The sequence below is a fragment of the Podarcis tiliguerta genome, assembly GCF_965153285.1.
Source record: "Podarcis tiliguerta genome assembly, chromosome: 9".
Lineage (NCBI taxonomy): Eukaryota > Metazoa > Chordata > Lepidosauria > Squamata > Lacertidae > Podarcis > Podarcis tiliguerta.
Window position 1 is genome coordinate 21140922 of NC_139542.1, and position 14798 is coordinate 21155719.

At 41.6% G+C, this 14798-nt stretch overlaps 1 protein-coding gene across 1 annotated transcript in view; it reads left to right on the plus strand.

Annotated features, from left to right (window-relative positions):
• The first annotated feature begins 717 nt into the window (after positions 1 to 717).
• Positions 718 to 14798, plus strand: part of BANK1 (B cell scaffold protein with ankyrin repeats 1) — a 172031-nt gene continuing 157950 nt past the window's right edge. The window contains exon 1 of the mRNA XM_083456772.1: positions 718 to 890. Coding sequence (XP_083312898.1) covers positions 875 to 890 — 16 coding nt within the window. The 5' untranslated portion in view covers positions 718 to 874. The remainder of the gene's footprint in view (positions 891 to 14798) is intronic.

Consider the following 14798-nt stretch of genomic DNA (forward strand, 5'->3'; position numbering starts at 1 on the left):
TGCTAAATCATTATGATTTTGAACACCTTCTAAGGCAGAGCATTAAAATTGCATGGCTGAGATAAAGATCCTTTTCTACAGGAGGGAAGACGTCCAAAGTCCCATTCAGTCTTTGTGCTCTTTAAAACGTTCTGAATAATGTAACATGTTGAATTTCTGGGATTAATGAAACCCGTAACCTGTAACCTAGATGATGATCACATTAGCCTTCACCAACCTTGTGCCCTGTAGATGTTTTGGTCTACAGCTTCCATCATCCTTGAGCACTAGCCATGCTGACTGGGGCTGATGGAAGTTGTTGTTGGCATCTGTCTATCTGTCTCGAGAGACAATGGAGTGCGACTCCAGGGGTGAAGGCAAACCACTGTGTTAACAGCACTAGAGTGACCTCCTCGGGGTGCAAGCCTGTGTGCGTGGAGGTCCTGGACTGTCCAGGCAACAAGACCCCCCTCTTTGAAGTGGTCCAAAGGAAAGCAGAGCAATACGTTTTGCACCAGCTTGGCCGTAGGATTTGCTGGAAAGAGGCGAACAATGTGCTGTCCAACTGCCAGCAATGATGGTTATCACAAATATACATATTTGTACATCCTTGAGATGGGCGTTGGGAGGAAGCCCAGCAAACCAACAGTGTGTGAGGCTCTGCAGTGAAGCAAACTTCCCCTTGTGGAGTCAAGCCGGGGGTAGACTGTGAGGAAGTGAAGTGCCGGTGATAGGAGCTGCATCAGTTCAGCTTCTGTACCCTGTACTTAGTGGAAAAACCTCATAGCAAGCCTTTCCAGGCATCTTCTTTGGCAGAGCTGCTCTGGGTCTGCTTCTGCCTCCACCTGCACTTCAAAGAGGGAGGGATAAGGTCTCACCCACCACGGGGACAACGATGGCTGCCAATTCAGGTGGGTGCTGCTGCTAGTGCAATATAAGCCTATGCATTGAGATGGAGGGGAGGCAATGTTTACTAGGAAGTACATGCCATTGAATTCAGTGGTACTTGCTTCCAATAAAACTTGCTTCCAATAAAATCTTTTCCAGATAGTATTCTTCTTCATGGTTTCCAGGAATAGATATATTTATCAATTTCTGTTCCCTCCATTTCTCATTTTCTCAATCTCAGTTATCTACATTTATGCAGCAATTTGTGAATTTTGCTTATGAAAATTCACCAGCATTTTTGTGTGAATTTCTTCCAATCAACACGTACACAATTTCACCTGATATAAAGCTTTTAAAAATGTTAGTTTTACTAATGTATGCATTTATGTGCACTCTTTAAACTAGTTTTATGCATTTATGCATTTTTTTTACACATTATGTGGCTGGAGAACAGCAGTGTAAATTTCAAAGCATGGCAGTGTTTGGTTGGCATCTTGTTTCAGAAAGTGTGAATTAAGTTCCCCTTTAAATGTGAACTTAATCAAATTTCTCCTCCATCCCTAAGTACCTGAACCTCGCTCCATGGTGGGGTGGGGTGCGGGGAGAGGACGCTCCTCTGGACTTTCCAGTAAGGAAAATAGTGATGGAGATACTACCCTTGCTGGTACCTTCCCTGGGAAAATCAGAGGCTCACTATGTCAGGTTCCTACTGGAAGACCGGACAAATGCTAGAACATTAGCAGTGGCAAAGTTTTTATCGGTGGTTGCAAGAACAAATGATCCTTATATTCTAAACAAAATGCTTGTTTAACCTGGAGGTAGGCTGTATGAATTGTGTATTGTTTTGTAATTATTTGTTGGGTCTCTGGACAGTAATAAAGATTGATTGATTGATTGATTGATTGATGGTGATAAAGGCATTAGATTAATGCTGTTTGGAGGTATAATTTGGCTTCCTGAGAGCTACCGGCTGCCCCTACTGTATGTGCCCAACCTAGAAATACAAGAGGTGTCAAGGTGGAGTTGGGAAATAAATAAATCACTGACCCTCCATCCATCACTCCAATCTCATAGTGGTCCTCCAAAGAAAATGCACTGGTGACGATGACATTAAAGACAGAAGTTGGAAGAGAAAGGACAAAAAGGGGACAGCTGTGATGCCAAGAGATAATAACCTCTGCCAGATATTTTCCAATACTGTAGTCCTTTTCTGGTTTGCATATTTTCTTGGCAGTTTAAACATATGTATTTAAAAATGTATTCTTAAGAGAAAAACACACACACACATAATAAAACACACTTTTAAAAAAGTATTTTGAGTTCTTTTTCAAAATGGCAGATTATTGTGGATATGGAAGGAATGGAAAGATGGGTGGAAATTTTGAAAATGACACAGGTAGGAAACAGATTTCACCCATCACCAGTAAATTCAGAGTACTTGAAGAAATTTTCCACATTTTTGACACTATGAGTGCAATAATGACTGGAAATGAATTGGACAGAGATGATTAAGGTGCTGATGTTAAGCTGGGATTTGGCCAATTTGCTAGCTCCTCAGACACTTAGTGAATAGTTCTGGCAGGATCCATTTTGCCTATTTAGTGCTCTCTGTGCACCACAGACCAGTCTTCACAAACTGGTCTCCTCTAGATATTTTTGACTACAACTCCCATCAGGCCTAGCCAGCATAGCTGTGCTGGCTGGGGCAGATGGGAGTTGTTGTCCAAAACTTCTAGAGGGCACCAAGTTTTTGCTGAAGGCTTCTATAGAGGTTGTGGCAACAGCTAAATAGGTTTTCCTTTCCCAGGGTTTTTGAAAAACCTAAGGCCAAAGAGACCTCACACCTGCATTAGACTGTGCTAGATTGTTAGCAGTAAGTCATCTCTTTCCCTTCTTTGCTCTGGAGGTGAAATGGTGCCTTGGACACCTGAAATATATATTGATGGGACACACTCAACTTTTGTGATTGTTGTTTGCTTTGAACTTTTTTGTGTTGCATTTTAAATGGTTGACATTCACTCTGGGTGGGTAAGACAGGTTAATAATAATAATGATGATGATGATGATGATGATGTTACCCATGTATCCATTTTGACTGTGCTATAATCAACATTGCAAGGCAGTCTTGCGTACAAGCACCCCAAAGTACAATGATCACAGTGTTCCACATTTTCAAAACCACAATTCAGGACATAGTAATTTGCATTCTTACTAAATGCGAATCCTTTCAGTTTCAAAAATGTTCATGTGATGTACCTTTTCAGTGACACTGTAGCCACAAGGGAACTACTTTCCCATAAGCAGCTATTCTGCTGTACAAGTGTGATATTTTAAAAACTGAGTCATGTGGCGGAGGCCAATTATTTGGATATTCTCCATAGAAAAAGAATCTCCATCGTTCTGTAATTAGCAATTCTGTTCAATATCCGGTAGCCTGTAGGTTCAGCCCAGACAGTCAATAAGATCCAGATTCCAATAGTTGGGCTCCTTGAGAGACGACAGAGCATTAGGCTCCAAGGCAGAGGCCTGCCCAGGGGCATAGGAATGGGGGTGCGGGGGTGTGGTTCACCCCGGGTGCCACCCTGACGGGGGGGTAACAAAATGGCCAGTGGCACTGACTGCGGGGCCTATAGCACACACGAGCCACACATCTCAGAACCCACAGGCTCCGCACTGTCCGCTGGCTGCCTCCCCCCCAGGTGTAGGGTGGTTGAGGGCCCACAGCGCATCCTGTCCGTCCCTAAGGGTGCCCATAGGGACGGCACGGGGCATGTGGCACCCATAGGGAAGCCACAGGCCATGCCATCCCTATGGGCACTGCCCCCCGCCCCTGGGCAAGCTGCCCCAGGTGCCCCAAAGGCTTCCTCCACTGCTGGGCCGGCCACTTTTTGAAAGAGCTGGAGCCTGAGAGCGGGTTCTCAATGTCAAGGTATCAAAGACTTTAGTCTGGTCTGAAGCATTACCAGAGCAAGTTGCTCACTGGCAGGTCTCCTTGCTGTTCTGTGCCCAGTGCACTCTTCTTCAAGAACTGAAGAGGCTAGGATCACATTTTAAGGGCTCTCGAATGAAGCTCAAGGGCAACTTTTTGAAATGTGAAAGTGACGCTTGCCCTGTGCTTTTTGACTGTCCCTCAAGCACCCCCTTTAAATTGGAGATATACATTCCTTGGCTTTTAGTTGGAGTTATTTACTGATCATGCTTCAGACATTTAACTTTAAAACCCCCTCCATAAGCCTCAGAATGATAGGGCAGGCAACGTTGTCCTTGGCTTTGTGCCAAGCCATTGTCCCAAGAATTTGGCTCTTTGGCTCCTTTATCAACAGGGATCCTTGAAAGTTATCTGGAGTGAAGTCATCAGAATTAACCTTTCAGCAAAAGAGTTATAACAGAAGGCTTTTAAAAGAGAATACTTTCATTAAGTAGGCAGTCTCTAAGGACAAATGGCTATAATGTTTCCTTAAACTAAATGAATGTAACTGGCATTAATGAATAACAGTGTGACTTTAACCTAAAGTGAGTATTATTGCACATTTATAGTGCAGAAGAATGAGTTATTTGTCCCCGGGCTGAGTCTGTCCAGTCCAGCCACCAGATTCGAAATAGGCAATCGCCACATGAATGCAAAACACAGTTGCCTTTCTCACTTACTTCTAAGGCTGAGACGTCTCTAAAAAAACTGTGTGGGAAAGGCCCCCATTGCCTATGATTTGGATGGGCACACTCGTTTCTGTTCATAGCTTTTGAGGATTTTTGAGCGCTTCGAAAACCTGGGAAACCCTGTCCATTAATCAGAGGCAATATATTCAGATAAGTTCTCAATACCTTCAAGAAACGCATGCAAGGGCTCATGGGATTGCACAAGCTAAGCCTATCCCCCCAGGTGCTATAGTCATCCTCTTCTTGTCACACATTTGGCACATATGAGGGGGGACTCTGTGTAGGGGTGTTCCAACGTGTGTTTGCAGAATTCTTGCCCATAAGAAATCTAAGATCTGCTCTGATGTATCAAAACATGCATAGAGCTCCTTCTGATGCATGCTAAATGTGACACTGGCAGGGCCCATGATCCCTTCATATCTTTGGGGAAGCCTCTGAAACCCCCTACATGACAATGGTGTCCCCATGACATCATTTTCCATTTCCATAAAAAACAACGGCCTCTCTCTAGACTGGAGCAAATTTGCTGAAGCAAATTTCATTCAGTATTTTTTGTTACATGTTGCAATTATGAGAACGTGTCAAATTAAAGATTTCCTGTACTGATAGCTTTCCTAAGGATAAGTAACTCACAGTCCCATACTCTGCATATTTATTTTATGCAAGTGTAAATGATCACAAAGACAATGGCAAGGCTTAGGATTGATGAAAATGTTGATTTTGTTTTCTTTCAATTCGTTATTTTTTCAATCTTATATTATTCACTCCTCCACATTTCCACATCAGTGCAATTTATTTACTTACTTACAAAGCCCTCATGAAAATTTGTCAATATTTTTGTGTGAATTTCTCCTATTATACACAATATAGCTTTTTATGAGGTCATTTCCCCTACTGTAATGCAGTTTTATATGTTATTTTCACTAATATATGCATTGTTATAGCATATTATAGTATATCTGTTTGGGTATATGAAATCTGCAGAGGTTTTAGCCTGAGAGCTGCACTGCAAAATTTGGATGTGTGAATTTTGAAAGACAGCTGTGTTTCAGAAAATGTGGATTTTATAAATTCACCTTTAGCTGTGAAGTGAATCAAATCCTCACCACCATCCCTAGTTGAGGGTATCTGGTTTGGAAACACTAGTGGTTCAGCCATAGGGCTATTTTGCACTGGGCTCTGTGGTACATGGACCCCAGGGACCTAGTAAGTAAGCAAAGGAGATCCTGAAAGCCTGAAGTCTGCCCATGCCTGGAGTATAGGATTGTAGCCTAACAGTGCAATCCTATACATGGATTGCCTACTCAATAGCAAGCCCTAGTTCATTCAATTGTCTCTGTAATTTTGGTACAACTGAATGTGCTCTGTAAATAAATCCAAAGCATACATAATGACTCATCTTTTATGACATCCATCTTCAGTTCACATGAGAGGCAATGACAGAATACTTCACTAATGGTTATGCTACACTTGAGTTACTGCTTCTCACCACCTTCATGAAGATAAATGTCATAATCGCAACAGCCAGACGTCAGACTTACCTTGTTTTGTATTGTTTTTCAACCTAGAAACATAGTCACAATTTTAAAAAGTCGGTAATTAAAATTCAGATGTTTAACTGTTTTAATCTGCACCTTGGAACAGAAGTCCAGAGTGTTTAGCATGTCCTGAATCAGGGATAGGAAATCACTCAGGATGCTAACTTTTGGAATGCTGCATAAATGGAGAACGGTGACCCTCCAGACATTGTTGGACTACGATTCCCATCATCCCTATCCACTGATGAGGCTGATGGGAGTTGTAGTAAAAAAAATATGTCTAGAGGGCTATGGCTGCTCAGTCTCATTCTCTGTGTAAAGCCTCTCCCATTCATGCAGCTGCGTAGCTCCATTGTTGCTCCCATCCTGGTCTGGGTACAGCTAGAAACCTTGGCTCATCCTCATTGTGTACTTGCATAACACAGAAGGAACATTAGACCTTTAGCAAGGTGTGTGCAAGGTGTGGGCTATACTTTCCCTGCAATCTGGCCCATTGTATGGAAGGGAGCGAGCACACACTATTCCTCCCTTTTCACCCAATGCACCAACTCTGCCTTTGCCTTTCCAAACATGGAAATGGAGTGTTCAAATGCCACCTGCACTGTGCCAACACAGAGATGAAAATCTCACGGCTGATTTCCAAGCAGCCATTTTCTCCTAGGTGATTCCTATGTGAATCCTAGGCGATTCATACATTCCATTCCCACAGCTACACCTAGGGGTGGTGGCAGCAGACATGGCCTGTTGGATGAGCTATGTACACCTTCTCCACTCCACCAAGTGGACCAGAAATGAAATGTATTCTCTGTTCTGTCTCTATGTAAAACTGGAGTTAGAATGAAACATATGCTATTTACACACTTGCTTTGACCAGATTCCAAGAATTACGCAGGCACTGGAAACAGCTATGTGGAAACAGGAACTAAAACTCAACTGTATGAACTTAGCCATTTCTATATAGTAGTGGAGATCAGATGCACACTCCCCTGTCTGCAAAAACTGCCCTAATTATCTGAATGGAACTTAAAACTGTACCTGTTCAAAGTTCTAAAGAGGACTTATTTCTGATTTACCATTTGAAGTTTGCAGTGTTTACTTTATCATGCAAGGCGCAAGTGATTTTTCTTTTTTAAAAGTTGTGAATTGGAAAATAAAATAATAAGACAATAAAACAAAATAAAATCATGCTCTCTTGGGAGAATAATAAAGTTTCAAAATGGTTGTGCCATTAATAACGGAAAGAATATGGAAATGTGTGAGAAATTCTTACTTTACTTCAAACACTGCACATTTTATCTTAGGACTTCTGTGTTCTGTGTCATTCTAACCTCAAAAGGAAGGTCAATTCCTGTGTGTGTGTGTGTGTGTGTGTGTGTGTGTGTGTGTGTGGAGGGAGAGATAGAGATGTCGCCATCCTCCAACTTTCTGTGTTACTGGAAGGAGGAAACACAATGCATGCTTTTAAATTAGCCCTATTAGAGATATATTGTTTGAAACGCCTGAGGATGGAAATGCCCCAACATCTTTAGCTCTCTGATCACAGACTGATTTGAAATCTTTTATCAGTGCTTATTAAGAGTCACAATTTACTGCTTTGATTTTCTGTAGATTACCTGTCTGGGTGTAATGAATAGATATGTTCATTATATGGCTGAGTTCCAGAGAATGACCTCAATAATGCACACGAGAAACAACATTTGTTATCAAATAGCATTCTAAAATTGATCTCTTCATCAAAAAAATCATTTAAATTAGAAGCTTAGTATTCTGAGATACAATTAAACTACTATATACCTTAGAGAGGTACAATTTCCAGAGCTCTTGGGGAAGAGGGATTGATTGTTAAACCACACAGAGAACTGTAGCTCTGTGAGAATAGGAGTTTCTTAAGAATGCTCATTGTGAAACATTTTAATTATGTTTGCTCATTGTAATTTCCTAGAACCTAAGTCTGATGTCACAAAAGATCTGATACAAGACAAGATTTAGAGTTCATAGTCATAAATGCAAATATTCTCCTTAAAATTCGCAAGCTATAATGTCGTGCTTCCAATAATTGTACGATTACGGTATCTCCTTTCTACGTGCTTCATCTTGGAAAATCCAGTGGTTTCACTGCATGAATAGCTGACTCTAGAGTAGTCCTACATATGTCAGACCCTCTAAATGTCCCTGTTTTCCAGGGACATCCCCGATTTAGAGAAGCCATTCCAGTTTCTGATTTGCTCCTGGAATGCCATGCTTTTCCTTAGGATGTCCCTGTTTTCATTGGAGAAATGTTGGAGTGTATGGAATTATCCAATATGCCCCACCCCAAGCTGTATGAAGGCAATCCTATATAAGGAAGTTTTTAAAAATGTTTGATGTTTTATTATGTGGCTGGGGAAACCCAACCAGATGGGCAGTGTATAAGTAATAAAATAATAAAATAAGAATTATGTTTTTATATGTGTTGGAAGCTGCCCAGAATGGCTGGGGCAACCCAGTAAGATGCATGTGAGGTATAAATAGTGAAATTATCATTATGGAAAGGGACGTCCCTATTTTCATTGGAGAAATGTTGGAGGGTATGATACGTAAAGAGGATTTTAATTAACCAACGGCTACAGTGTTTGCCAAGGAGCAACTCTTGGTCTGTTAAACTCTTAATGACTTCTTGTCATGGCGGTAATGGATTAGGATAGTCAGATTCAATCCCTATGTCATTCACAATTTCATCTCTAAAACCAGGCTAATCATTTGCCCCCCTAAGTCATAATTATGTAATAAAAAAAGAAGCTAGCTGTTTAAAATTAAGACACAACCAATAAAAGAAACCAACAAAGTCTCAAAGAATATAGGGCTTTCAATGCTATCTCTAAGTGTCAGAGTTTGAGTTGTTCTCTTGTAGCTGCTTTCAGAAAATTTGTCTTGGTTTCAAGCTTTCATGAGAGAAAAATAAAAATAAAAGTCATGTCAGTGGTTCAGTTGGTGGAAAGATAATTATAACAAATGTTTGTTTCCTGATTTCTTCAAACCAAGGTTCTGGCCCACTGTCTCTAATAAAAAAACTCCAGTTAAATTTCATACTTGCTTTCTGCATTTGTAGCTCTGTAATCTTATTGCTGAAGGCTTTCAACCAGTTCTGTTCACAGATCAAGATTAACCAATTTTAGAAAGACTGAATCTAATTCATCAGCTGCATTCGAAATGACTGAAGTGGGGACAATATATTTTCTGCGGAAGCATTCAAGGCAGCTGCTATATATGTTAGCTTTGAAATAATATTCTTTTCTACTAAGAGTACATTCAGTAGAGTTTGGATATGTTTATGCATTTGCTTCATTTATTGCTGATTTTTCAGACTAACTATAGTATAAATCAATCATCCAATCTTTTCCATCTACTTCAGCCTCGAGACAATAAATTCCCGGAAGCCATAGCGATAGGGTTGTATGCATGTTGCATTCTCTGTCACACCAGTGAGTTTCTGTACTGGGGCTACTCATGCTTTGCATTTACATTTTGCATTTACAAGATGTGGCTGAAGTCCCTTCAAAAGTATTCACAAATGTGGAACAACATAGATAAATTATAGCCCAGGAACACTGCTCAGATGCATCACTGGACAACGACAAGAATTTATATTGGTAGAGGTGGTTTTCACTCAAGATGAGAAAATGACAAAAGCAAGCCAGGAAGGATACCAAAGCATAAACAAAGATACTTTCTTGCCTGGAAAAAATTGTGACTGGTGGCAAGTTCATTACCAGCATTTCCCAGTAACCTTCATGATTCAAGCAGAAGCCAGAAAACAAGTAGAACCCAACAAAGATAAACCAGAAGAGCACCTAAATAAGTATAGTGTTTCCTGTTTAGACAATTAAAATCAATCAGAAGATGAGCATTACTTGGAACAGGTCTATGCTAACGTCAGTTGTATCACTGTGGCCAGAAGGAATAAACCACTTAGTATTTTACAATCCAGAATTTACTATCTAGAAGTTACCAGTTTCTCTTCCCTTTCTTTCCACTGACTATATATATCTTAGTGACTGAGCCACTCTGCTTCCATCCAGATTCTGCTCTGACATCTTAGACAAGTTCTTTTTCATACAGCCAAAAATATATTCCAGTATACAATTGTACTGATGAGCCACACTTAGCAAACCAAAATAAATGTAATACTGGTCTGAAATATCTCTGGATGCCCAATGGTGTTAGTTTTGTTTTTCCCTGAACTGCATATACAGAAAGGGCACTACATTGGTAGTAGTAGCAATGGTGGCTGGTGCCCATTGGGACTATAGAGTTGGAATGCAGGGAAACCAGTAGCAGGTGAAGTCAGAGCCAGTGACAGGCAGAACCAATTAATTCAAGTTTTGTCCCCTTCCTCCCTGCTAAGTCCTACAAGGGGAAACACAGAGACTAAGGAAGAAGCAGAGATTGACAGCCACTGGGTAGTAGGGGTACATGTGTGGTTATATCATTTGTATTTGTGCTTTGCTGTGTTCATTTAAAGCATCCCAACTATGCGGGAAAACTCAGGAACGAAGAAGACCAAAACTTCAATAAAGAGTGGGGGAAATTTATAATTTACTTGAGAGACCACTGTAAGCAGATGAAAACATTAGCAGGATTGTAATAACACTTGTAATGTAGAAAATATTGTGGACAAAATGGAGAGATATAAAATTTGGATGATGAAATAATATGCAGTTGAAAAGGTTCATAACAGGACCCAGGGAGGGGAAGGTGGGGAGTCTAGAGATTCGGAGAAATCTCTAAATATGGATATGTATGTACTCCACCCTTGTAAAATCAAATAAGAATTGATTCAAAATAATAATAATAATAATAATAATAATAATAATAATAATAATAATAAAGCATCCAAACTGTGGACTGCTTCCCTGCTACTGGCTATTCTCTACTGCTCTGCTGCTACTTGAATGAGACGGTTTGCCTATATGTGTGCATACACACAGCTTTGGACCTCATCTGACCTAATATTTGACCTTAACTTTCATAGGCCATTAGAGGGACGTGGGTGGCGCTGTGGGTAAAACCTGAGTGCCTAGGACTTGCTGATCGTAAGGTTGGTGGTTCGAATCCCCGCGGTGGGGTGAGCTCCCGCCGTTCGGTCCCAGCTCCTGCCCACCTAGCTGTTCGAAAGCACCCCTAAGTGCAAGTAGATAAATAGGTACCACTTTATAGTGGGAAGGTAAACGGCGTTTCCGTGTGCGGCACTGGTGCTGGCTCACCAGTTGCAGCTTCGTCACGCTGGCCACGTGACCTGGAAGTGTCTTTGTACGGTGCTGGCTCCCGGCCTCTTGAGCGAGATGAGCGCGCAACCCTAGAGTCGGTCACGACTGGCCCGTACGGGCAGGGGTACCTTTACTTCATAGGCCATGGTCGAGAGAGACGTTGTTAGCATACACCAGAAGTTGAGCAATGACAGTGCTGAGCGTCCCTGTTTGGGATTTCCACACTTTAGCAGCTGCCACAGAGAAAGCCTTCTCCTGAATTGCAATTCGTTTCACTTTTGAGGGTGGTGGAACTACCAAGAGAGTCCCTAAATCAGGATGGAGGCAATCTTTCAGCTATTTGAAGCCTAAGGCATTTAGGATGTTAAACATCAATGTGAGCACCTTGAATTGGCCCCGGTCCTAATCTGGCTCACCCATCCACTGGGCACTAGTTAACGAAAAGGCAGCAGCAGCAGCAGCTATGCAAGAACAGATTGTGGGATGAACATGTGTCGTTTGGGCCAATCTCAAGTCCCACTTGATGGACGTGTGCCATTGGTGCTGGGATGCAATCATGGTGGCAGTGAGCTAAGTCAGTATCACTTTCATAAGATTAGCCTCTGCAACTCTCTTTCTGCCTTTAGCATGTCAGAAATTTTTCTTCTCATTGCACTGCCATCCTCTGTTTAAAGGAAAATAGTGGCTTAATAAACAAAATCAAACCAAGCAGGAGACCTAATTCTGAAAAGTGTTAACTACTTCACCTAGAATTCAACCTGCCCTTCCCTCTCATTGGCTACATTAGGAAGCAGGGAGAGAGTAGACCTCAAGACTAGCCTTCTGGTTGTACTTAAATATTGTGGCTTCAAATTTTGATTTAATTCAATCCAATCAGGGAAGAGTTTGTAGTTTTCATTATCATTCTTGTGCAGATCTAATAGGAAAGTTTCTGCAAGTGTGGAAAATCAAATAGGGAGATGTCTGCCTTTATATGCAATTTGATCTTCCAAAAGTAATTAACTGATGGAAGAAATTGATATGGTCAAGCCAACACCTATTAAAAGTTTATTATTTTAATGTAAATGGGTAGGGATTAAGATCCATGGCAGAAATCATGGAATCGCATGAAACACTGAAGGTCAAAATAGCTCAGTCAGTAGAGCATGACATGCTAAATCTCAAAGTTGTGTGTTTGAGCCCGTTGTTGAGCAGAAGATTCCTGCATTGCGGAGGGTTGGACTAGATGACCCTTGTCATCCCTTCCAACTCTACAATTCTGTGATTCTGCCTACATGTTATATATAAAATGAATAGTGTGTGAACATGTTGCCAGAGCTTTAAAATATTGAATGTGAATGTTTCAAGGCAATTTAAATGGAGCCTTCACACTGTTAAACATGACGATGGAATTACTAGAGACAAATACAGTCCAGTGTAGAGGTTTCTATGAAAGTGCCATGGATGTAAGAATTTCAGCTTGTGCAACAAAATAGTATTCTTCTCTCCCCCCCCCCCATGCTCCCTAAATCTGTTCTAGGGGTTCCCCTGTCTCTCTGGAGTAGGACTGGGGAGGGCACAGTGGCATGTGTGGGGAGGAGAAAAGGGAAAGTCCTGTTGTGTAAGTGTAGATGCTTGTGTTGATGGACACATTACTTGACTACTGCCCAAACAAATCTAATCTAAATCGAAGCAGCAGTTTAACCCTTCCTTCCCTAGGCATGAGCCAAACTTAAATCTCTCCTCCCCCCAGTCCAGTGGCAATTAGCATTAGAGACAAAACTCAAATTAGTTCCAGTGGGAGCTTTTCCCCTAACACTGATTGCCACGTGAAGGGATTTTCATTGGGATTGCAGTTGCGGAGAAATGGCTAAACTTCTTTTTCATGTGCACTGCAGTCTTGGTGAAAATAATGTCTATGCTTTGTATTAATACTAATGAAAGATAATGACAAATACATATTTAAAACAGCAATTCATTTGACCTTTACTTTGCAGGGCTGCACCAAGACATTTTGCTGTCCAAGGTGCAAGCAGGAGAGGGCCTCCCCAATTCCATGTACAAAAACTGACCAGACTAGCAGCTTCAAAACTAGCATTGGTATCTCCACTGCACTTGAAAGCAGCATGTTAACTTAGAGGGGCACAGAATGGCCTGTCCATTCTGTGCTCCCAGAAATGTCAGCTCAGGCAGTCACCTCACTCTGCCTAATGATAGGGCCAAATTTCTGAGAGTAACAGGTTCTGAGGTGAGAACTGTGTTCAGGTGGACACAGATTGGCCTTGGAGTCAGGTTGCTACTGCCTAAATATATATGTTGGAAACATGTTGTATTCAGAGCACTGTCTATAAGGTTCATGGGGAAGTGGTGTGTGAATACTAGAAACGCTGGTTCAAGATGCACCCCCCCCCCCCCAGCATTCACACAAACTCTTTTTGTCTCAGATTTAAAGCGGGGCCTTCAGCACTGACAATGTGGAACCAAGTCCTAAGCTGACTCCAATTCTATTTCCTAGTCCACAAAGTCAAAACCTACTCGTTGAAAATACACACGGGAAGCAAGCCAGGCAGAAAATCCCAAGGACACAATGCACATGAATTATTACACTTTGTAGAGTGTATCAGAGTGCACTTAGTAGTCCTTTCGAGCTGTTCCCTTCCACCCAGTATTGATGACTGTTGGCTGCATAGTCTGTTCTTTAGCTATTTGGTGGGTAATAGGGTTCCCTCTCCATACCACAATTGATCAGTGTTAAAGTCACTTTGAAATCACCACATTTGTTTTCTGGATCCTTGAAAATGGAGAAGGGATGATAGTGCTACCATTCGTGAGATAATTGAACAAGCAGCATGTCTTATGATAAGGGACAGCTGTTGGAGGTCAATGGGTCACGCAAGAAGCGAGGGAGGTGATCCCAAAACTAGTGACTATATGAATAATATGGATTCCACTGTGTGCCAGTTGATATGAACTTTCTCTCTGTATTGCTCTATCTGTGATGCCCCATTCACACAGAGAAGCTATCACTTGATCTTGCAATACACAAGTGATGGTTTTGCAGTAATGATAGTCGAGTGAGCATGCAAGTGTGAATTAGACTTGAGACTTTGGTGAATGGGTACCATAAGAACCTCAAGCCTTCTACTGCATCTTTCATTGACTCGCCCTCAGTTGCTGTCAGAAAATGGGTTGTAGAAAAAGTCTTCTTAATACCACTTACCATGGAATTTACCATTTCCATGGCTGCGATAAACTGGCTTGATGCCCAGGACTGCACCTGGGACCTTCTGCATGCAAAGCTGATGTTCTACCACTAAACTATAGCACTTTCCCCAGATATGGAATAGCTGAGTTGGTAGAGCATGAGACTGTTAATTTCAGGGTTGTAGGTTTGAGCCGCATGTTGGGCAAAAGATTACTGCATTGCAGGGCACTGGACTTGTTGAACCTCAGGGTCTCGTCCAACAATTCTGTGGTTCTATGATATGGAAAGCAACCACTGGGTGCTTGG